The sequence below is a fragment of the Schistocerca piceifrons genome, chromosome 1, assembly GCF_021461385.2.
Source record: "Schistocerca piceifrons isolate TAMUIC-IGC-003096 chromosome 1, iqSchPice1.1, whole genome shotgun sequence".
Lineage (NCBI taxonomy): Eukaryota > Metazoa > Arthropoda > Insecta > Orthoptera > Acrididae > Schistocerca > Schistocerca piceifrons.
In genome coordinates, this window is record NC_060138.1 from 680,975,726 (window position 1) to 681,000,491 (window position 24,766).

Below are 24,766 nucleotides of genomic sequence, written 5' to 3' on the forward strand. Positions count from 1 at the left end.
GACACAATTAGTGACAGTGACACAACAAGCCATTTCAAAATGTCTCAAGGCTATGGGCATGATTCAGAAAGAAGGAACTTGGGTCCCGTGTGAGCTGAAATCAAGAGATGTTGAACGGCCTTTTTGTGTTTGTGAACAGTTGCTTCAGAGGCAAAATCAGAAGGGATTCCTGCAACACATTGTCCACAAGGGATGAAAAATGGGTTCATTATGATAACCTTAAATGCAAAAAATCATGGGGATATCCCAGCCATGCTTTCACGTCGACGACCAAACCGAATATTCACAGCTCCAAGATCATGCTCTGCATTTGGTGGGATGAGCTTGGCGTTGTGTACTATGAGGTATTAAAACCAAGTGAAATAATCACAGGTGCTCATTATCGAACACAATGTGTTTGAGCAGAGCATTAAAAGGCAAATGGCCGCAATACAGCAAGAGGCACAATAAAGTGATTTTGCAGCATGACAATGCTCGACCCCATATTGCAACAGAGGTCAAAACGCCATATTCTCCAGACATTGCTCCCTCTGACTATCATCTGTTTGGATCAATGGTGCACGGCCTGGCTGATCAACACTTCCGATCTCATGAAGAAGCCAAAAATTGGATCGATTCACGGATCGCTTCAAAAGATGAACAATTTTTTCGACGCAGGATTCGTACACTGCCTCAAAGATGGGAGAAAGTAGTGGCCAGTGATGGAAAATAGTTTGAATGATACATGTGTAACCAATTTGTTTCATTAAAGCCTCAAATGTTGAGGAAAATATGGTGGAAGCTAAGCTGTACACCTTGTATATTATTAATTTATAACTGAATCCAGAGATAAACATAATAAACAATACTAAATTGTGTAATACATATTATAAATTTTACGTGTGCCAAATATTTCATAATTCAAATGTTTCTATTAAAATAAATAAATAAATAAATAAATAATAAAAAAAAAATTAAAAAAAATTTAACTGCCCATACAGAGCTAGTACATATCAAGTGTAAAAACGAAAATAAATTCTGTTTATGGATTTTAGCTTGAATTATAACACATCGTGTACAAAATCATACGAAATTTTTTTTAGAAGAATAGCTGAGACAATATTGATCCATTTCAAAAGTCGAAAATATTTCTGGTTTATACTATTTCTGTTGAGGAAAAGTAATGCTAGAGGAGGGTGTCCCTTTACACAATGCAGCCAGTGTAACATTGTTAGCTGACACCATGCCAGGATCCTAGTATAGTGGTTGGCTGAATTTAAATTTAGTGACTGTCACCATCAATTGTTGCCACTATTACTTTCAGAGTATCAAATTTTGTACATTTACTACATATTTAAAAAAAATCTCTACATGCACCAGAGTTTAAGATTAATGAGGGTCAAATAAACAAGCTTCCTTTGTAATTTGATGGTTTTCACTTTTCATCTTCATAATTGACAAGCCTCAAGGCAGCTAATGATCTCATTGTGAGGCATGATACTGGAGGGCAGTGCCAATTCCACTTCACTTGGAAATTACCCTACATCAAGTTCTAACTTTCCAGAAACATGGTCAAAGACCAGTGGTAGACGCAACATGTCTTGGAAATTATACAGCATCACTTAGTAAGCCACATCATCAGTTATAAAAAAAGGCAGCTTTAGCAATGTGCTTCTCCACTTTTAATATGCTAGACCCATAGTGTGGAAATCAACCCATGCAAAGAAAGTTGATTGTACCATACATGAAAGCTGCAGGCTGGTAACTGGCTGCCTATGATCAATGCCAACTGAAAAATATATTACCTTGATGGTGACACATCAAAGCCAATTAGAAGGGAAGAAGATACATGCAAGTAGAAAGCCAAACTATTTCCACACAACACTCAGTTCATGGAACACAACAGTAGTATTAGATCTAGCACAGGCTTAGAGGAACAAGATACTTTCTGACAGGAGGTGTATAAAATCCAAGAACCACCAGTGCATCCATCAGAAGAATTTGCATCTTAATACAAGAAGAGCTAGGCCACATCTCTGAAAGAATTTCAGACTTGTTTTGCTAATTGCAATAACACTCTGTACAATGGGCTTTCCCTTGATATTAGAAGACCTGGAACAACTATAGGCAACACAGATAATTATGTATGCAGAGCAGAAAAAAACAGTTAGTAAGATCAGAGCAGGGTGTGAGGTGCTGATTTCAGCAGCATTGTACAGAAAACTGTAAATTGGAAATGCTCAGTTGTGGAGGAACAGCCTTAAAATGACAGCCAGTGATTAAATCACAGAAGTGTGTGCATTTAAACTAACTTGTCCCAGCTAATAGATGCTCTGATAAAGAGTTCTGCTACTAATTAAATTAGTGAAAATAATGGTTTCAGCTACTCAGTCAGAGTTAGACAAACTTTAAATTCCTGTTCATGACTGGCCACTTTAGACATGAATTTTCTGTGATGTTCATTGACTACAACTTTACTACTAAATCAACTACATGAAAAGTGCTGTAATGACATTAACATCTTAAGATGATAACCTATGCTACAGAAGCAGCACTGCAGTAAGATAGTCAACATGTGGTATTCTAATATTCAGTGCTATTAATAATCAAACCAAAGGTCACATTCTTTAATTTCTGCTAAAGTACACAGGACATGAATGAACTTTTATTCTTAAAAAAATACAGTAGATCACTATGTTTGTACTAAGTCAATGGTGAAAAAGAAAACAGGAACTAAATTTTAAACCCTCATTTTTTCCCAAATAATATTTTTTTAAAGTGGATACTCAAAATTCCTGCTTCAAAAATCACAGCAGAGCACAGACACCACAGTAGTTGCTCGTACGGCAAAACTACACTGCTGGTCACATTCAAATGCAAAAGGAAAAAATTCCACGTGCTCATCACTGATTTATGTTCATTTTAAGATCATAGTTCCATGCTGATGTATTTTGAAGAGATGGTTATCTGGAAAAATTTGTTAAATTTGATGTTCCCTACTCTGCTCTGACCTTCTTACCAGGTTGATCTCTTCACACTGTATGTTCTCTTGTTCATGATGCTCAGTGGATGGTTGCTGGAAAGAGCTTGTATCGGCCAAGCCCAGTGGAGTGAAAATGTTTCACATCTTACTGTATATTGCTTGAGCTTGGGGTTGTTTATTGTCTTTAGTTGATTATTAAATATGTATTTCCATGTATGTGATGCTTCTGAAGTGATTTATAGTAATAATAATAATATCAACAATGTTATCAATAAATGACCTGGCAAATTTCAAGTCAACTGCTAAGGCATATTTGACTCATCACTGCTTCTATAGCCTCCACGAGTTCCTTCAGAAAGTTCACTAACAATTTGTGTCTTTACCTTAGTGATGCATCATATATATGTTACTAGAACTTTAATGATTTACCATGTAAATGTTACTGAAATACAAACATTAATCTGTCAGTACAGTACATGCTGTTTCTGCTTTAAAATATCTACTCTTTACTTTTGTACAATATTTGCTCTGTACATTGTAACTCAGTGACCATTTAATGTAGAAATAGTGACATTAATGCAAATTTAATATTATATTTTGTTATACATTGACTTGTCCTACTTCAGAATGCACTATTTGTGTACTATATGATTACCAGGACCAATATAACTCTACTGTTATCTTACATATTTGCCGGCCGGTTCTGGGCGCTTCAGTCTCTTAATTAGCAGTTTACTGACACACAATATTTGCTATTGTTCATTATTGAATAAGTGTGCTCATGGTGATCAGCTCAGTCATCAGCAAAAATCTTTCCCTGATATATGAATGATAGCCTTTCCATCTCTAGCCTGAGTTCAGTAAAGCTAATCATCAATCAAAACAATATTATTTATTACTAGTTTTAAATGCTTTTGTTATGACAGAGCACTGAAAGACCTGAGTCAAAACAAGGCCCCAGGAGTAGACAACATTCCATTAGAACTACTGACGGCCTTGGGAGAGCCAACCCTGACAAAATTCTACCATCTGGTGAGCAGGATGTATGAGACAGGCAAAATACCCTCAGACTTCAAGAAGAATATAATAATTCCAATCCCAAAGAAAGCAGATGTTGACAGATGTGAAAATTACTGAACTATCAGTTTAATAAGTCACAGCTGAAAAATACTAACACAAATTCTTTACAGATGAATGGAAAAACTGGTAAAGCTAACCTCGGGAAAAATCAGTTTGGATTCCGTAGAAATGTTGGAACACATGAGGCAATACTGACCTTACGACTTATCTTAGAAGAAAGATTAAGGAAAGGCAAACCTACAATTCTAGCATTTGTAGACTTAGAGAAAGCTTTTGACAATGTTGCCTGGAATACTCTCTTTCAAATCCTGAAGGTGGCAGGGGTAAAATACAGGGAGCGAAAGGTTATTTACAATTTGTACAGAAACCAGATGGCAGTTATAAGAGTCGAGGGGCATGAAAGGGAAGCAGTGGTTGGGAAGGGAGTGAAACAGGGTTGTAGCCTCTCCCCGATGTTACTCAATCTGTATATTGAGTAACCAGTAAAGGAAACAAAAGAAAAATTTGGAGTAGGTATTAAAATCCATGGAGAAGAAATAAAAACTTTGAGGTTCGCCGATGACACCGTAATTCTGTCAGAGACAGCAAAGGACTTGGAAGAGCAGTTGCACAGAATGGACAGTGTCTTGAAAGGAGGATATAAGATGAACATCAACAAAAGCAAAATGAGGATAATGGAATGTAGTCGAATTAGATTAGGAAATGAAACACTTAAAGTAGTAAAGGAGTTTTGCTATTTGGAGAGCAAAATAACTGATTATTGTCAAAGTAGAGAGGATATAAAATGTAGACTGGCAATGGCAAGGAAAGTGCTTCTGAAGAAGAGAAATTTGTTAACATTGAGTGTAGTTTTAAAGTGTCAGAAAGCATTTTTCTGAAAGTGTTTGTATGGAATGTAGCCTTGTATGGAAGTTAAATATGGACGATAAATACACTCCTGGAAATGGAAAAAAGAACACATTGACACCGGTGTGTCAGACCCACCATACTTGCTCCGGACACTGCGAGAGGGCTGTACAAGCAATGATCACACGCACGGCACAGCGGACACACCAGGAACCGCGGTGTTGGCCGTCGAGTGGCGCTAGCTGCGCAGCATTTGTGCACCACCGCCGTCAGTGTCAGCCAGTTTGCCGTGGCATACGGAGCTCCATCGCAGTCTTTAACACTGGTAGCATGCCGCGACAGCGTGGACGTGAACCGTATGTGCAGTTGACGGACTCTGAGCGAGGGCATATAGTGGGCATGCGGGAGGCCGGGTGGACGTACCGCCGAATTGCTCAACACGTGGGGCGTGAGGTCTCCACAGTACATCGATGTTGTTGCCAGTGGTCGGCGGAAGGTGCACGTGCCCGTCGACCTGGGACCGGACCGCAGCGACGCACGGATGCACGCCAAGACCATAGGATCCTATGCAGTGCCGTAGGGGACCGCACCGCCACTTCCCAGCAAATTAGGGACACTGTTGCTCCTGGGGTATCAGCGAGGACCATTCGCAACCGTCTCCATGAAGCTGGGCTACGGTCCCGCACACCGTTAGGCCGTCTTCCGCTCACGCCCCAACATCGTGCAGCCCGCCTCCAGTGGTGTCGCGACAGGCGTGAATGGAGGGACAAATGGAGACGTGTCGTCTTCAGCGATGAGAGTCGCTTCTGCCTTGGTGCCAATGATGGTCGTATGCGTGTTTGGCGCCGTGCAGGTGAGCGCCACAATCAGGACTGCATACGACCGAGGCACACAGGGCCAACACCCGGCATCATGGTGTGGGGAGCGATCTCCTACACTGGCCGTACACCACTGGTGATCGTCGAGGGGACACTGAATAGTGCACGGTACATCCAAACCGTCATCGAACCCATCGTTCTACCATTCCTAGACCGGCAAGGGAACTTGCTGTTCCAACAGGACAATGCACGTCCGCATGTATCCTGTGCCACCCAACGTGCTCTAGAAGGTGTAAGTCAACTACCCTGGCCAGCAAGATCTCCGGATCTGTCCCCCATTGAGCATGTTTGGGACTGGATGAAGCGTCATCTCACGCGGTCTGCACGTCCAGCACGAACGCTGGTCCAACTGAGGGGCCAGGTGGAAATGGCATGGCAAGCCGTTCCACAGGACTACATCCAGCATCTCTACGATCGTCTCCATGGGAGAATAGCAGCCTGCATTGCTGCGAAAGGTGGATATACACTGTACTAGTGCCGACATTGTGCATGCTCTGTTGCCTGTGTCTATGTGCCTGTGGTTCTGTCAGTGTGATCATGTGATGTATCTGACCCCAGGAATGTGTCAATAAAATTTCCCCTTCCTGGGACAATGAACTCACGGTGTTCTTATTTCAATTTCCAGGAGTGTAGTTTAGATGAGAAGAGAATAGAAGCTTTCGAAATGGGTTGCTACAGAAAAATGCTGAAGATTAGATGGGTAGCTCACATAACTAATGAGGAGGTATTGAATAGAATTGGGGAGAAGAGGAGTTTATGGCACAACATGACAAGAAGAAGGGATCGTAGGACATGTTCTGAGGCCTCAAGGGATCACAAATTTAGTATTGGAGGGCAGTGTGGAGGGTAAAAATCATAGAGGGAGACCAAGAGATGAATACACTAAGCAGATTCAGAAGGATGTAGGTTGCAGTAATTACTGGGAGATGAAGAAGCTTGAACAGGATAGAGTAGCATGGAGAGCTGCATCAAACCAGTCTCAGGACTGAAGACCACACAACACCACCATATGACATTTTACTGCTCAAAACGTAATCATCATAGTGGCCAGGGAAATATTTTAATAGCAGATAAAGGCAGGCAGGAGAAAGCATGTTTCAGCTGTTTTGGTAGTAATGTTTGATTTCTTAAATATCTTAAACATAATGTCTCTTTAGCTGTTATTATGGTAATTTATGTTCGTGAATTTTCAGGTAGTAAAACTGAATGAAATATTTAAGGCAGTTGCATGATTTTTTTTTTTCAGAGCTGTGGCCTGTTTGAAAAGCACATTGGCATTTCCGGTACTTTCTTGGGTTCTGCAGTGCATCGTAATTGCATGGGCAATAATTGTAACTTTTTATCTGTTGTCGTGTGCTGACACAACCTACAGATTTACAAAGAGCTCTGAAATATCATGTAGCAATAATGAGGTAAGATGTCTGAAACTTGAGAACTTTCCAAAATGAAAGCATGTGTCACTGTAAAACAAACTAATAAAAACTAGTTTTGTTTTAGTACAATGCAGGAGACATTTGTGACCCTTCCACTTTTACATCAACCTGTGGAAACTGCACTGAGCAACCATTCAAGTATAAAGAATATGTGACATATTTCCATGTTGTAAATATTTTTGGATTCTTATGGGGAATGTGTTTTGTGTCTGGTTTCTCTGAAATGATACTAGCTGGTGCATTTGCAACTTGGTACTGGACCTTCAAAAAAGATGATGTTCCTTTCTTGACATCATTGTGGAGCATTGGTCGCACAGTGCGGTAAGTAATTATTATGTCATATTTGTTCTTTAGAACTTGGAGTAAAGCACCGTTAATTAATTGAAAAATATGGTGTAGAGACAAATCAGGTGCATATCATGATGCTTGAAAATTTCATTTGTTTTAATTTGACACCAAAATACAATGTAATATAATATGTTGAAGATAGCTGCTTCTCTGAACCTATTAACATTTGTAAATACATTTTACATAATGAGACCTACACTAAAGAATCGTTCTGCTTCAGAACACAACAAGGAATGAATGAGATAACACAGACAAATTATGGGCATACAGGGACAGAGACAGGCAGGTTTGATGCGGCCTGCCACAAATTCCTCTCCTGTGCTAACCTCTTCATCTCAGGGTAACACTTGCAACCTACGTCCTCAATTATTTGCTGGATGTATTCCAATCTCTGTCTTCCTCTACACTTTCTGCCCTCTACAGCTCCCTCTGGTATCATGGAAGTCACTCCCTCATGTCCTAACAGACATCCTATCGTCCTGTCCCTTCTCCTTATCAGTGTTTTCCACATGTTCCTTTCCTCTCCGATTCTGCCCAGAACCTCCTCATTCTTTACCTTATCAGTCCATCTAATGTTCAACAGGTATATAAGCTGATGAAAATAACTTTGTGATTGATACATTGCAATGGTGGGAGGGCAGTGTTACCATAATCCAACCTGCTATGCAAGGCAAGGCTCTACATGTACCTCCGAAATAAGCAACACAATGAGCATGTGGTGCTCAAGAAAGTACTAAGGTTGGTTGTTGGCTGGCACCTACAGCTCGATGCACTGAAAAATCAATTGCAGAATTATTATAACTGCATGTGCCGTATCCCTTCATACACCTTCCTCTTTTTCCATTTTTATTTTTTTGTATCATTGTCATTTTCATTCTAATTCTTTTCCTCCTCATTGCATTCTTAAATTAAAACCTTGACTGAACAGGAATCATAAATTTGTGCTTTCTTTGAGCTTAACCAATGTGTTAACATTTAGGCTGTAGGTACTGCTTTTCATACTGAGGCTACTGCAGTCTTCTTTAGCGTAACTCTACACACTAATGCTCTCATGTTCTACATACACTAGCTCCTGTTATTTTCAGCCTCCTTTGGTTCAGTTGTACTTGCGTTCTCGACATTCATTTACAGCCAAATTTTCCAATCAGTGTATTATTTTAGCAATAACTGCTGTGAAGCTGTGATATCAACCACATAAAGCATACAGGCTCCCTTTGCCATTAACGATGAGTGCTTTCAATGTAGAAAGCACCCAAGACTCTAAATGAGATTCCCTTTGACCAGTTACATAACTGATAGTACTGTTATTGCCTGGAAATTAAGAATACTGCCCTTTAAAAAACAAATATGCACAGATCATAGAAGAAAGATGTGTATCACAAAATCATAAATAATGACTGAGAGAAATTATGGGAAAATGGTGGGGAGAAATTTATAAAACAAGCGGTGGGCGTAGAAAATTTAACTCTCTCCTGAACATATTCCTACAGCAATCCTAAATTAAATAAAGGTCAAAATTAAACAGAAGTAAAGGTAAGGGATGTACATTTCCTGGGATTAAAGTAACTTGTGCTAGAAAGAGCTCTACCTAATTCACAGGAAAAGCTGTAGCCAAGAGTTGAGACTCATTACTGCTGTAAATTTTTAAACAGTGAATCACTGTGCTCAGAAACATAGAGCATTCCAAGAATAAAGCAAAAACGGTTAGCATCATCACTAAAAAATCAAACTGAAATTAAGCTGTCAGAAAATTACTTTGACAGAAGTGGTGACAGTTTAAATTCATTGGCCACCAAGTAATTCAGCGATTGCTTCCTCCAAGGTGTAGCAAACATTGTATTAGTTACATAAGCCTGCATCTTCAACAACACAAATTGTATTAAGCACATCTCACTTACATTCAAATCATAGAAAGTAATGATTACTGTCTCTTCTGGAAATACACAAAAGACTTCTGTAGATGTGTATCTTGTGATCAATATAGTACTCTGAATGTTTGTTGAATGAATCACATATAAATGCTGGAGAACACTGTAAGTTCAATTGGGAAGCACTTGGATATGAACCAGAGTCTCTGTGCACCATTACTCCATTAGTTTATTCACTGAAAATCAAATGGTTGGTTGAATGATGAACAAAGAAAGTGCCCATCAGGCATACAGGGAAATCTGTGTGTGCCAGCCAAACATTGTTCATGGGTAACAACAAAGTCAACATCACAGTCCAGGAGAAAACCATGTAGTGCAGGGTTGTCATCAATAGGTACACTGGAGAGCTTGCTGTAAACATCGGGTTGTTGTCAAGGGACTGAGGCAGCCCTTAAAACTGCAATGGATGTTTTGCCACATGATCTGATGCCACATCTGGTGACCTTGCTGGTTGTATGCATAGTTATATTGAGTGGCCCATCAATGTGTCCAATGAGACTACAAGAATATCCACTAATAAACATCAAACACAGCTACATTAGATTTAGTTGTGCAGACACTGCATTCACCACCAACAGACATTTATTTCAAAAGTGCCAGCCCTATTTAGTTTACAAAATTTATCTTGTCACTAAAAAGTAGCAATTCTGCTGACTATGGTGATGTTTCCAGCAAAATATTAAAACTCTTATACATTTATGATAGGATTACCCTTAAGCTATATGTGTTGTCAATCAATGGCTTATGGCATATTTCCCAATAGAAATAAATTAGTAACATCTATTTATAAAATTGGAGATAAGCAAACCATGTCTAATCACAGGCTTTTTTCATCACTTTTTAATAAAAAGAAACATCATATTCCACAAATGTGATAAAATGTTAATAACTTTTACTTTGGTTGAATTTTCTGGTCCTCTTACAGTATATGTTGTCAGTACTACAGCACTTTCCAGTATTGTGTACAAGGTGTTGACTGCCCTCATCCTTAACTGTAGATGCTCAACTGAGGCCTAAAGCCTTGTTTACAATAGAGAAAATGAAAACAAACATAAGCAAACAGGCATTTGAGAATAATTTGCTTGTTCTCATTTCCATACTTCTCTTGCATTTCAGTAGTTGTCTTATTTCATATAGTTCCTTAGATCTGTAGTGCCCTATGGAAACCACTCAGATTTAATTAAAGTATATATAAGGAAAATAATGTGTGTAAGCCAACAATAATGTAATGTAAAAATATACATGCCATCTCTCATACTGTCCATGTGATAAAATCTGCTATGTAATAACAAGGGAAAAATGTGATCAAGGGAAAAACAATTTTTATTTCTTCAGTTATTTCATCAGAAGCTTATAAAATTGTGGTGATACATCTGTGATGTGATTACAGCTACCTTGAATGTAAGCTAAGAGAATGTAATATAATTAACACATATGTATATAATTAATACATATTTATATTCCTTCAGTTTCTTGGAAATGTATGCATTTCCTTTGTAATAAAATAAATTCAAAAGATTTATTTCATTCCCACCTGATGAAACCAAATAATGAATTTTTTGTCTTGGACCTCCAAGTGCTTCAGCAATATACTGCCAAGCACATTTTTTTCTTGTTTAACATTTTGTGTTGTGGATCTCTTGGATCCTACAAACACTGTGGTATCCATATTCATTTTATTATCAACATTATGTTCTCTTCTGACAACTCCATTACTCATGCAAGTCACATTGGTAACAAAAGTAGTTTGCATGCCAACCAGCAGACTGCAAAAACCAATGCTTTTGTGCTGTGCACACCAATTTGTTTGTTCTCATTTCCATACTTGTCTTGCATTTCAGTAGTTGTTTTATCTCAGGTAGTTCCTGCCTGATTGCCTGTGTGTGAGCTCTTTGCTCAGCCCTATCCACCCCTGCCTAAGTGTGAACATCTGTCTACATGGCAGACACTCAAATTGAAACAATACACACCGTGCTATGATATTTCATCAGAAAGTCTACAGTGTGGTCTAACAATGGCCTTTGCTAAATGTAAAATTTTTAATTCTGTTTATTATCTTGGAAAAGTTCTCTTACACTCCTGAAAGAATCTTTGGGGCAAAAGAAATTATGTGTTTCATGACAGTAGGGCCGAAATATGATGGAATGATGTTGATGGTCTGACTATGTGCATCAGTACTTGAGCCAGTCAAGGCACTGAATGGATCATTGTTGAAACTGTAGTTCTACTTAAATTAATAGTGCATTAGTTGACAGATTTCTCATATTGGAAGTTAACATTGTTGACCAAAAGTAAAACAGATGCAATAAGGGGAATATTTTAGATTTCATAAGGTGTACATAAATGTAAGAAATAGATAATTGCAGTGGTATATTTACATATTTCAGTAAATGTCAACAACCAGCTTTAAAAATAAGATGAAAAATACTATCTAAATTTAACGAAAAGTATATGTTGTTGTTGTCTTCACTTTGAAGATGGATGTAATGCTTCTCTCCACACTATACTGCCCTCTGAAAGCCTCTTCATCTTCACAAAACTACATAATGTACTTCCCTTTGGAAATGCTTACTGTAGTCAAGCCTTGGTCTCCCTCTACAAGTTTTACCCCAAACTTCCCTCTATTACCAAATTGATGATTCCTTGATGCCTCCTCATTGTATGGTCTACCCATCTAAGTTTCAATATCCTCCTGTAGCATCAAATTTCAAAAGCTTTTATTCTCCTCCTGTCTAAACTTCTACTATACACATGTCACATTTGTACAAGGCTACATTCCAGACAGATACACTCAGGAAAGATTTCCTAATACTTAAATTTATGGTCAATGTCAACAAATTTCTATTTTTCATAAACATTTTTCCAGCTTTTGCTAGTGTGTATTCTATGTATACAGGGTGTTACAAACTTTCAGGAAACATTCCTCACACACAAAGAAAGATAATATGTTATGTGGACATGTGTCCGGAAACGCTTACTTTCCATGTTAGAGCTCATTTTATTACTTCTCTTCAAATCACATTAATCATGGAATGGAAACACACAGCAACAGAACATACCAGCGTGACTTCAAACACTTTGTTACAGGAAATGTTCAAAAGTCCTCCATTAGCGTGGATACATGCATCCACCCTCTGTTGCATGGAATCCCTGATGCGTTGATGCAGCCCTGGAGAATGGCGTATTGTATCACAGCCATCCACAATACGAGCACGAAGAGTCTCTACATTTGGTACCGGGGTTGCGTAGACAAGAGCTTTCAAATGCCCCCATAAATGAAAGCCAAGAGGGTTGAGGTCAGGAGAGCGTGGAGGCCATGGAATTGGTCCGCCTCTACCAATCCATCGGTCATCGAATCTGTTGTTGAGAAGCGTACGAACACTTCGACTGAAATGTGCAGGAGCTCCACCGTGCATGAACCACATGTTGTGTCATACTTGTAAAGGCACATGTTATAGCAGCACAGGTAGAGTATCCCGTATGAAATCATGATAACGTGCTCCATTGAGCGAAGGTGGAAGAACATGGGGCCCAATCAAGACATCACCAACAATGCCTGCCCAAACGTTCACAGAAAATCTGTGTTGATGATGTGATTGCACAATTGTGTGCGGATTCTCGTCAGCCCACACATGTTGATTGTGAAAATTAACAATTTGATCACGTTGGAATGAAGCCTCATCCGTAAAGTGAACATTTGCACTGAAATGAGGATTGACACATTGTTGGATGAACCATTCGCAGAAGTGTACCCATGGAGGCCAATCAGCTGCTGATAGTGCCTGCACACGCTGTACATGGTACGGAAACAACTTGTTCTCCCATAGCACTCTCCATACAGTAACGTGGTCAACGTTACCTTGTACAGCAGCAACTTCTCTGACGCTGACATTAGGGTTATTGTCAACTGCACAAAGAATTGCCTCATCCATTGCAGGTGTCCTTGACGTTCTAGGTCTTCCCCAGTCACGAGTCATAGGCTGGAATGTTCCATGCTCCCTAAGACGCCGATCAATTGCTTCGAACGTCTTCCTGTTGGGGCACCTTCGTTCTGGAAATCTGTCTCGATACAAACGTACCACACCACGGCTATTGCCCTGTACTAATCCATACATCAAATGGGCATCTGCCAACTCCGCATTTGTAAACATTGCACTGACTGCAAAACCACGTTCGTGATTAACACTAACCTGTTGATGCTACGTACTGCTGTGCTTGATGCTAGTACTGTTGAGCAATGAGTCGCATGTCAACACAAGCACCGAAGTCAACATTACCTTCCTTCAATTGGGCCAACTGGCGATGAATCGATGAAGTACGGTACATACTGATGAAACTAAAATGAGCTCTAACATGGAAATTAAGCATTTCCGGACACATGTCCACATAACATCTTTTCTTTATTTGTGTGTGAGGAATGTTTCGTGAAAGTTTGGCCGTGCCTTTTTGTAACACCCTGTATACACTCTACTTCAGCCATCATTTATTTTTCTGCCCAGATAACAAAACTTAGACTTCTTTTAGTGTCTTTATTTCCTAGCATAATTCCAACAGTATCACTGGATTAAATTCAACTACATTCCATTACTCTTGTTTGACTTTTGTTGATATTCATCTCATTTTCAAGACATTATTTATCAATAAATGAGACACTTAAAGTAGTAAAGGAGTTTTGCTATTTGGGGAGCAAAATAACTGATGATGGTTGAAGTAGAGAGGATATAAAATGTAGACTGGCAATGACAAGGAAAGCGTTTCTGAAGAAGAGAAATTTGTTAACATCGAGTATAGATTTAAGTGTCAGGAAGTCGTTTCTGAAAGTATTTGTATGGAGTGTAGCCATGTATGGAAGTGAAACATGGACAATAAATAGTTTGGACAAGAAGAGAATAGAAGCTTTCGAAATGTGGTGCTACAGAAGAATGTTGAAGATTAGGTGGGTAGATCACATAACTAATGAGGAGGTATTGAATAGGATTGGGGAGAAGAGAAGTTTGTGGCACAACTTGACTAGAAGAAGGGATCAGTTGGTAGGACATGTCCTGAGGCATCAAGGGATCACAAATTTAGCATTGGAGGGCAGAGTGGAGGGTAAAAATCGTAGAGGGAGACCAAGAGATGAATACACTAAGCAGATTCAGAAGGATGTAGGTTGCAGTAGGTACTGGGAGATGAAGGAGCTTGCACAGGATAGATTAGCATGGAGAGCTGCATCAAACCAGTCTCAGGACTGAAAACCACAACAACAACAATATTTATCAACTGATCTGCCAAGTCCTGTGTCATCTCTGGCACATTTACAATGTTGCTGGCAAAGCTCAAAACTTTTATTTCTTCTTCATGATTGTTAATCCTCATCCAAATTTCTCTTTATTTGCCTTCACAGCTTGCTTGTTGTGCACATTGATTAATATTCTGGATAAGCTAAAACCCAAACATCTGTTGTTGAAGCAAGTACATTTGGTGCTGATGTACTTGTTCCTGTTCTTATCACTGTTGCAAAAAGAGCTAGAATAAAAGCAATTGTGATCCGCAAACAACAAGTGGAACAGAAAGAATCCTCAGGGCCACCTTTGTATCTCTATTGAAAATCACTTTACTATGTGTAGGCAATAGACTTTACAGTCAATCAAAAATCTGTATTGCTTAGACTTTACTGAATAAATCATCAGCTCAAGCAGCAGTAATGCAATAATAGAGACATAATGAACCATGAGGTCCTAGGGGCATCCATGGAGGAAATCAAACCTGGCTACTTGCTACAGTTTAGTGTCTTATAAAGATTTCTGGATCATTTGTTTCACTGATGTGTATTGCACATTGCTTTTTGTGTTCCCAAGCGCTCCAAGTAAGGAGAATATTTAAATTACCTCCTATACCAAGCAGTTTAAGTTGGTATCTCTGATATACCATGTCAACAGAGTACAAGGTTCATTTGAAAGTTGAGAATACCTGGTGATACTTTTATAAAACACTTATGTCCAAGAAAAACATGATATGCACCTGGAAGTAATCTCATAAACAGTTTTTGTTGAGCAAAGACTTACCATTTTATTATTAAGTTGGTTTTATTTTTTATTTATTTTTTCATATTTTTCTCGTGTTTTTTTTTTTTTTTTTTTCAATTTATATTCAGTGATATATTTTCTTAATTTAATCTAATGTCACAGATAAGATGAGAAGATAATGTGTTACAGTAAAAATACTTGCTTATAAAATGAGTCAAAAGCAGTAATTACAATTCTCCTCCCTAATCTTCATAACAGATATAAACAGCCCAGTAATTAGAGTTCTGCAGGTAAAGTTTCTGTGGAAAAGTTATATGAAATAAATTAAGTAAAGATGATAAGAATAAGGAAATATGGAAGAAAACATTTGATGATCCACAAGGATTGAAAGTAATCAGTTATTAATTTATTGCTATTTTTTGGAGGAAATTTACATTTTAACAGGTCAAGATCAAAATATCTTAAAGGTTTCTCCTTCTGCAAGGACTGCATAGAATCAGCAGAGACTGATGAATTCCTTGAAATTAAGAATTCTACTTACTGTTTTTAACTGTGATTTATGTTAGAATATTGATATGCAGATTGGTTTTTAATATATATCAGTAAAAGTCTTATGTGAGAAAATATGGCAGAACAGATTAGGCTGTCAGTGACGTCACACATCAGCATCTACCAGATGGTTATAATTGAGCTGACAATGCTCTGAGTGCTGCAGTACAGGCTGTATACATTGCAGGATGCTGAAAAATCATAGGTATGTTCTTTAATAAGTGCACTCACAGAGTATGCTTTAAAAAAAATAATAATAATAAAATAAAATTTAAAAAAAATAATAAAAAAAAAATTGTAGTTCTACTTTCCAACACCAGGTGAAAATATGGCACTGTAAGCAGTCAGAATGTGAAATATTTCCTGTTTGTCACCTGGTGACACATCTTGATTTCTTTTGTGAAGAGGCTGTTTGTGTAAATGGTTAAGAAGGTTGACGTTTTGCATACAAAATGCTATGGCTATTGAGAAGAAAGATGGTGCACTGATGGTAAAGGTATATTATCAGAACAACAGCAATAGCAGTGCTGCACTGCAGAAATATTGTCAATGGAAGCAGCTGCAAAGAGGCCTCGTGTCAGTAAATTGACTGAAGAATATGATCACAAAATTTATAGAAACAGGTAAATTAGGTGGTGCAGCAGAGAGAGGGAGGTGGCCTATTCGTATGGCAGTTGTTAATGCAATTGCAGTAGCTATAGCCAGTTACATAGCATGTGCCTTAAATTCTGCAGCCAGTGCCCGTCCTATGTCACAGGAATCGTCTCTTCCCTGGTCAAAAGTTCAGAAGATTTTGTGGCACATTTTACACTGGTATTCATACAAGATTTAGAATTTGCACCAAGTAAAGCCACAAGATAAGCTTCAGTGCCATGACTTTGCCCTTTGTTTTTTTGGCATGCATGGAAATGGATGACATGTGGCCAGTAAACATTCTTCAGCTGGATGAAGCACATTTCATTCTGCAGAGTTTCATGAATTCACAGAACTGTCACCTATGGGGTTCTGCTCCACCACATGTGCAGGAAGATCCATTGGACTCAGCTTATGTGACTGTGTGATAAGGCTCCACAAGCTCCTTCATTCTCAATCCATTTTTATTTGAGGATATGACACTTTGTGGACCTGTTAGCTGTGCAGTGACAGTATAAGGACCTCCTTGTGCAACATGTGATTCCAGCTTTGCAAGACTGCAACTATGTTCACACCATTATTTTCATGCAAGATGTGGTAACACCACATTTTGCTTACCAGGTGTAAGTTTGCTTCCAGAAGTGTCTGATAATGACCTTATCGCCTCTAGGCAATTTCAATATGTGTGGCATTCCAGATCCCCCAACCTAAACTCAAGTGATTTCTGGTTGGAGGAATATCTGAAGGACAGCATATGACATCATATCACTCTGATTACAGTGGACATGCTGCAAGCAACTGTCAGCCTTGCCATGTTACAGATACAGTGTGTTGCTGAGTAAGGAGTCCATATTGAATTCATGTTGTAATGTGTGACCTTATCCTAATAAACATGTCAGAACCACTGTTATCTTGTGTTTGATCATTCAACCCCTTTCCCTGTATGCATACCACATCTTGACTACTTATAGTCCTCACTTGGTGGCAGTAAGTTCATGAGTGTGCAAATTAGTGAATATACCTATGATGTTTCAGAATTGTGCGATGTATACAGCCCACACTACAGCACTTAGAAAACTGTCAGTTTAATTATATTACGCTCATTGTAAGAATCACGGGAATAGTTCGTCAGTGGAATTAATGATTGACAAGTGCATGTGCCATTGATCTAAAGTGTATTATATAGTAATCAGTTCATTGGTTTTTTTTTCAAAATATTGATGCAACATCTACAGCTGCTAATTTTAGCCTACATAAGGTAAAGTGTTGTAAATATTTTTCAAGAATAGCATGGAGCTATTTTAAGAAAGATGTTAGTAGGAAGTGGATTGATGCCAGTAGTGGCATTCCATGGAATCTGCCGTAGCTTTGTTTTTAGAATCTCTGGCTTCATATTAAATATGTTTTTGGCACATTGACATATTATGTATTATCATACCTATATACTGTGGAGTCCATGTATATAATTTTCAATTGATGTGTGGGTAGCATAAAATTCTTTTTATTTCTCATGTTATATGTGTGGTTAAAATTATTCTCTTCAAATAATTTTTGTCTGTTGTGTAGTAAGACTATAATTTTGTAAATGTATATGGAGGGAACAAATAGGATTCATAGTTTCCAAAGTAATGGGCAACAAGATTCTGTTTGTTGTGCAGTTCACATGTATCTGATAATGTTCTTCTTCAGTTTCAATATTCAACAAACACTATTTGAACTTCCCCAGAAAATTATACCATGTCTAATGATAGATTCAAAATAACTCTGATATTCTATTTTTTGCATATTCATGTCTGTAGAATTTCCTAATATTTGCACTGAAAATGCAAAACCACTTAGTTTATTTGATAGGAATTCAATTTGTATTGTCCAGCTTAAGTTCTTGTCTACATTTAGTCCAAGGAATATGATTATGTCAATTTCTTCCATAGCTTGGTTATTATGTTGTACTATATTTTAAGTTCCATACATTGTGAATGTTTGGTTTTGAAGCACAGGTTTGTTCAGTGTTTAGTTTCAACCCATTTAACTGGAGCCAGTTTTCTAGGGTATCCAGTGTGCTTATAATGGAGCTAAAAATTTTTTATGCATCATCATTATCAACTAAAACAGAAGTATTGTCCGCAAACAGAACTGATAGGAAATTTATATTCATGGGTAAGTCAGTGGGAACAGGATTGGCCCCAAAATGGAGCATTTGAGGCACATCTTGTGATATTGCACTCCGTTTAGAATAATAATGCACTGTGTTTGTAGTGATAGTTACCCTTTGTTTTCTGTTGTGCAAGTGTGATGTGACCACTTAATTCCATATTTGTCTAATTCCTAGATAACCAAGGCATGGTTTAGAAAGTCAAATACCTTTGTAAGATTACAGGAGACACATGCAACTTTGCTCCCCTGATATTTTTTACAATGAAGTTTTTGACCTGGTTTGTAGCTACCTTCTCTAATAGTTTTTACAGGACTGGAGGAACAGAAATAGGGCAATAGTTTCCCATGTCTTCCCTTGACACTTTCTTGAATAGAAATCTGACTTCAGCATACGTCAACACATCAGGAAAGCATCCCTGTTCAGAAGATTAGTAGATTATTTTAGTTAGGGGAGGTGCTATTGCATCACACACTGGTTTAATCACTTTAGTGGGTATCCCATTACACCCAGCAGACCTTTTATTTTTAATGCAGTACAAGAGTTTCTTGGTGGGGTCCAAAGGGATTTACTTTATTCTGATATTCTTCTACATCAACATCTGAGTCGGCCTCATTTATGAAGAATTCATTTAGACATTTTGATATCTCAACTGAATTTACGATGAAGCTATCATCTACTTCAATCCTAGATATTTCATTACTAGTAACTCTAACACCTAACTCTGATTTGACAGTGGACCACACTGCCTTTGTCTTGCTTTTATGTTGCACAATGAATTTATTATTTGCAATTTGTTATGCTACCTTCACAACTTTTTTTAAATATAGTAAATTATATAATAAATAAATATACTCAGCAAAATGTCTGTTTTTATTACATTTCAATTCATTGTAGAGTTGCCTCTTCCTGGCACTAGAAATTTTTATACCGTGAGTTGTCCATTTAAGGTTACAAGTTATTCTGTTACATGCGGTTCTATGTGGAAAAGTTTCATTAAACATTTGAAGAAGCTACTTAAAAATTTGTCAAAGTTACTATCACACTACAGCTGTCGTAAGGCCAATCAACCTCTCTTAATTTATTACAAAATATAGTGATTTTTTCTTTGAAGTTGCTTTTCATATGGCTTTTGTTTTATGGAATTTCTTGGTTTACTTTTGGTAGTTCAATGAAAAGTGTAGAGTGATTAGAGATTCCCAAATCTAAGCAAAACTTGTAAACTTCTTCAAACACATTATTTGTTACAATATTATCAATACAGATCACTGACTGTGCACTTCCTACTGTGGGTTGCATCAAGTTTACTTTGAAGCCAATTTTTTTATTTGTTAAGTCAGTGAATTTGGACACATCATTGCTTTCAACTGTGATATTAATATTGAAGTCAACAGCTGTTACAATCTTTTCCTTTTTTCTTTACTGAGATTTTCAAGCAGACACTGAAACTTCATCAGAAAAGTTTCAATTGTAGCTTTCTCTGGTTCTCTGTAAATGGAAAGTACTATGACATTTGGGTCCCTCAACTCAATACAGCAGCTTTCAAATACACACTCTTCATTCAAATGATTAAGATAATTTCTTATTTCATATTTTATATTAGAATAAGTAAGTACGCAAGAGCCTACACATGGTTTTTCTCATCTACAAAAACAGTTGGCTATTAATTTTCAGTTTTATTAAGAATTCTGATATTATCAAATGTAAGCCATTATTGATTTAGGCAAATAACTTTGATATTTTTACATTCGGAAAGAATAATTTGTAATTCATCAACTCTGTGAGTTTTGTTTGGAAAATCAGCATGTAGGCCATTTATATTCAAGTGCATTATGTGGGACAGTTTTTCTTACTCATGTTTTCAAGCATACTCTTTCCTGGGTACAGTTTCAGTCTTGCTGCTTTTGTTACCAGCATTGACAGAATCAAAGCTATAAAGGAAGGTTGCCAGTTCATGCCTGTGTAGATTTGATGACATTGTGGCTCATGAAACCATGAAAAGAACAGTATAGTTTCAAGTAATGGTCTGCCATTCAGTTCTAATCTGTTGTGAAGTTTCATGGATTAAACTGACTAAGGAGAGCTTATTGCAAACCTGTTCTGCTAACACCATAAACATGTTTAGCATTGATTACTTTCAGCCCTGGATTAATATGCTTGATTCATCTGGAAACATATAATTCATTAACATTCCTTTATAGTGTTTAGAAAGTAGTTTCTACTGGTTGAGAACAGGAGGGCATCCAGCACCAAGCTTTGTATGAGTCCCTTTTATATGTTTTGCCACTCCAAGTTCAGTTTTATTCCATTGGTGCAGATTGTGAATATGGTCATATAATTTCTGTTCCTATATTCATTCATACACCATGTTCAAACACTGTCGTGAATAAATCCTTCAAGAACATGGAATGGGTCAAGTTATACATCAACAGACACAAGCACCAACACAGGCAACTTCTGTAATGTGTACTAACCACAGACTGTAACTTGGACTAATCTAATCACACTGACATTCATGGGAATGGCTTCTGAATTACTTTGAATGTGTATTTAAAGTGAAAAGCAGATACTTTGAAGGGAAAGGAGGGAGGAAACTGCTCCTCCTATTACATTGCTCAGCTGACACTTTTATTACTACTTTGAGTAAGTATTTACACAGAACACTATTAGCCACTTATGCACTGGTAGAGTTACAAATCAGTTTCATCTGAAAAGTAGTTTAAGCATAATTTACATATTGTGTTAATTTACAGTAGGAGTGGTTAATAAGGTGTTCTGTTACTTTAGTTTTGAATTTTTGAGGATTTCCAATTTCATGCCCGATGTCTGTTGGCAACCTGCTATAAAATTCCATTCAGCATCTTTAATTCCCAATGTTCTATTAAAGCTCAACTTCTATCAGTGCATACTTCTCATATCATAATCCCATTAACTTACCTGGAAATGATTCAATATTATTCACCAGCTAGTGTAAATGCACTACACTGCTTTATATGGGAGGATTAGCACAACATAATTATCCAATTATGAACTGTCAGTGGCTAACAAAATACTAACTGTCCCAAAGTGTTTAATGCCAGATTTTTCTATATTCTATTCATGCTACTTGATTCATTATTTTTATCAATGAAAGTGATAAATGAACTACAAATCTTTATTATATGGTTAGAGAAAAATCTAGAGAGATTGAAACATATACAAAGATGTAAAATTGCTAGCTTTCAGAATAAGGGTCTTCTTCTGAAACTGGTAAGGCCTACAGCTACAAGAAAAGTCTTGCATGATTTTTCACATGTTAAACATTACTAGTTTTCTTTCCTCCTTCAGAATAATAAATGATTTTTTACACATTTACTGTCATTAAAAGAAAAGAAAAACTCTATGTATGGTATTCAGAATCTGAAAGATGCTTCCTCACAACATATGCATGAAACATTAGTACATGCAGATGGAAGAGGATGACAGTGTTAAATTCTCAGTACTGCAATTTGATGATAAATTCAGTTAGCTGTAACATACCACAGAACTGTTGAAATGCCTAAACAAATCTGTGAGAAGGTTATTAGGTGTGGGCCATATATAATAAAAATGATATTTGCTTCTTTTATTCCACAAAGTCAAACATAATCATATTTTGGGGGAACTCACAAACACAAGTTCAAGTTTTCCATGTCCAGAAGCTTGTAGTACAGATTATTTGTAGCATACAAGAAAGACTGTCTTGCAGAAGACTATTCAAAGAACAGAATATACTAACTACTGCTTCTGAGTATATTGCAAGTTTTTATAAGTAATATCTTTCTTTTATTATCCAACAATTCACTTCATGAAATCATCAGCAGTAATTAAAACAATCTACATAAAGACTCAAAGTCACTCACCTTTATTGAGAAAGATGTTCCATTGTTTTTAGTAACTTTCCAGCAACCACGAAAAGTTTCTTTACTAATAAACTATAGCTTACGACAGACAAATAGTATTCACTACTGAACCATATCTTCCACTCTATTGATGAAATTTGGGAGGACCAACTGATGAATAGAATAGAATAGAATAGAATATTTTTATTAGCCTTTCAGTATTTTTCATACAATTGGCTTCATCATAGTTTACAGAGAGTTTTAGTTTCAGTATGATATTCAAATAGTTACAGAATGGGGAGAAAAGGAACTACAGACCTTTTCTTCAGCATTATGTAAAACAATGTTTTATACAATAATTAAATACACACATAAGAAAAGAATCACAGAAAATAACTAGCTTATATAATATTAAAACATTTCCTTCATAACTTAGGTAAAACATATATTTTGATGATTAGTTTCTAAAAATTTTCAGTTGTATAGAATTCCTTGTTTTTAGCCAGGTTTGCAATGTATTCTTATATTTATTTAGTGGTACTGCACGAGCTGAGCATGGTAACTTATTGAAAAATTTGATGCTTAAGTACTTATAGTTATTATGGACTACAGCAAGTCTTGTGGAAGGCAAGTCCAGCAGGTGGCTGTTTCTTGTACTGTGTGCATACACATCACATCTCATGTTCAATTTTTTCAGATTTTCTCTGGCATATATTAAACAGTTATATATGTACATGCTTGGCACTGTCATTACGCCAAGAGATTTGAAATAATTTCTGCAGGACTCTCTGGGTGCTAACCCTTCCATGCACCTGATTGCTTTCTTCTGCCATCTGAAAATACATTCAGCCCCTGGGGAGTTACCCCAAAGCAATATTCCGTATTGCAGTTGGGAATGAAAAAAAGCATAGTATGAGTGGAGTAGCAATTGCTTGCTCATACTGTTTCTTGATTTATACAATAAGAAAAGTACTCGTGCTAGTTTACTACATAGATAATTGGTGTGTCCTTCCCATGAGAGCTTTTGGTCTATGATTAGTCCAAGTAATTTCACTGTTTTGTTTTCATTCTTAGTTACTTTGAGATTAAATATTATTGCTTCTGTTTTTGTTTTATTTATGCACAGCTGGTTAGCCTGACACCAGTAATTAGCCATTTGCATCATTTCTCTATTTTTGTCCAGTACACTCTGTAAGTTCTCTCCTGTACTTATTAATGTCATATCGTCAGCATATAGTGTGTTTTTACACGGTATGTAATTTGAGAAGTCATTAACATAGACAATGAACAGAAAAGGTCCAAGAACAGACCCTTGGGATATTCCTCTTTCTATAGGGAGTATTTCTGACCTCTGCTTATTTGCATATACAAGTTGTAAACTATTGTTTAGATAAGATTTGAATAGATAGAGTGTATCATCTTCAATGCCATAATATTTTAACTTTTTGATGAGTATATCATGTGTCACCAAGTCAAATGCTTTACTTATGTCAATAAGTGTTCCAGACATTGATACCCTTTTTTCATACCCTTCATAAACATTGCTCAGCAAAGCTTCTACTGCTTTTACAGTTGACAGGTGTGACCTGAAGCCAAACTGTTGTTCATTTAAAATTTTGTTGGTTTCAAAATACCGTATATCTGCTTATGCACACAATTTTCTACTATCTTGGATATGGTCCCCCCCATGGACCATGGACCTTGCCGTTGGTGGGGAGGCTTGCGTGCCTCAGCGATACAGATAGCCGTACTGTAGGTGCAACCACAACGGAGGGGTATCTGTTGAGAGGCCAGACAAACGTGTGGTTCCTGAAGAGGGGCAGCAGCCTTTTCAGTAGTTGCAAGGGCAACAGTCTGGATGATTGACTGATCTGGCCTTGTAACAATAACCAAAACGGCCTTGCTGTGCTGGTACTGCGAACGGCTGAAAGCAAGGGGAAACTACAGCTGTAATTTTTCCCGAGGGCATGCAGCTTTACTGTATGATTACATGATGATGGCGTCCTCTTGGGTAAAATATTCCGGAGGTAAAATAGTCCCCCATTCGGATCTCCGGGCGGGGACTACTCAGGAGGATGTTGTTATCAGG

The 24,766-nt window shown here is 37.4% G+C and overlaps 1 protein-coding gene across 4 annotated transcripts in view; it reads left to right on the plus strand.

The window, feature by feature from the left end:
• LOC124788711 (choline transporter-like protein 4) overlaps positions 1-24,766 on the plus strand; it is a 266,397-nt gene that overhangs the window by 195,677 nt on the left and 45,954 nt on the right. For all 4 annotated transcript variants that reach the window (XM_047255992.1, XM_047255999.1, XM_047256007.1 and 1 more), the window contains 2 exons: positions 7,013-7,178; positions 7,264-7,520. In XM_047255992.1, the coding sequence (XP_047111948.1) occupies positions 7,013-7,178; positions 7,264-7,520 (423 nt within the window). The remainder of the gene's footprint in view (positions 1-7,012; positions 7,179-7,263; positions 7,521-24,766) is intronic.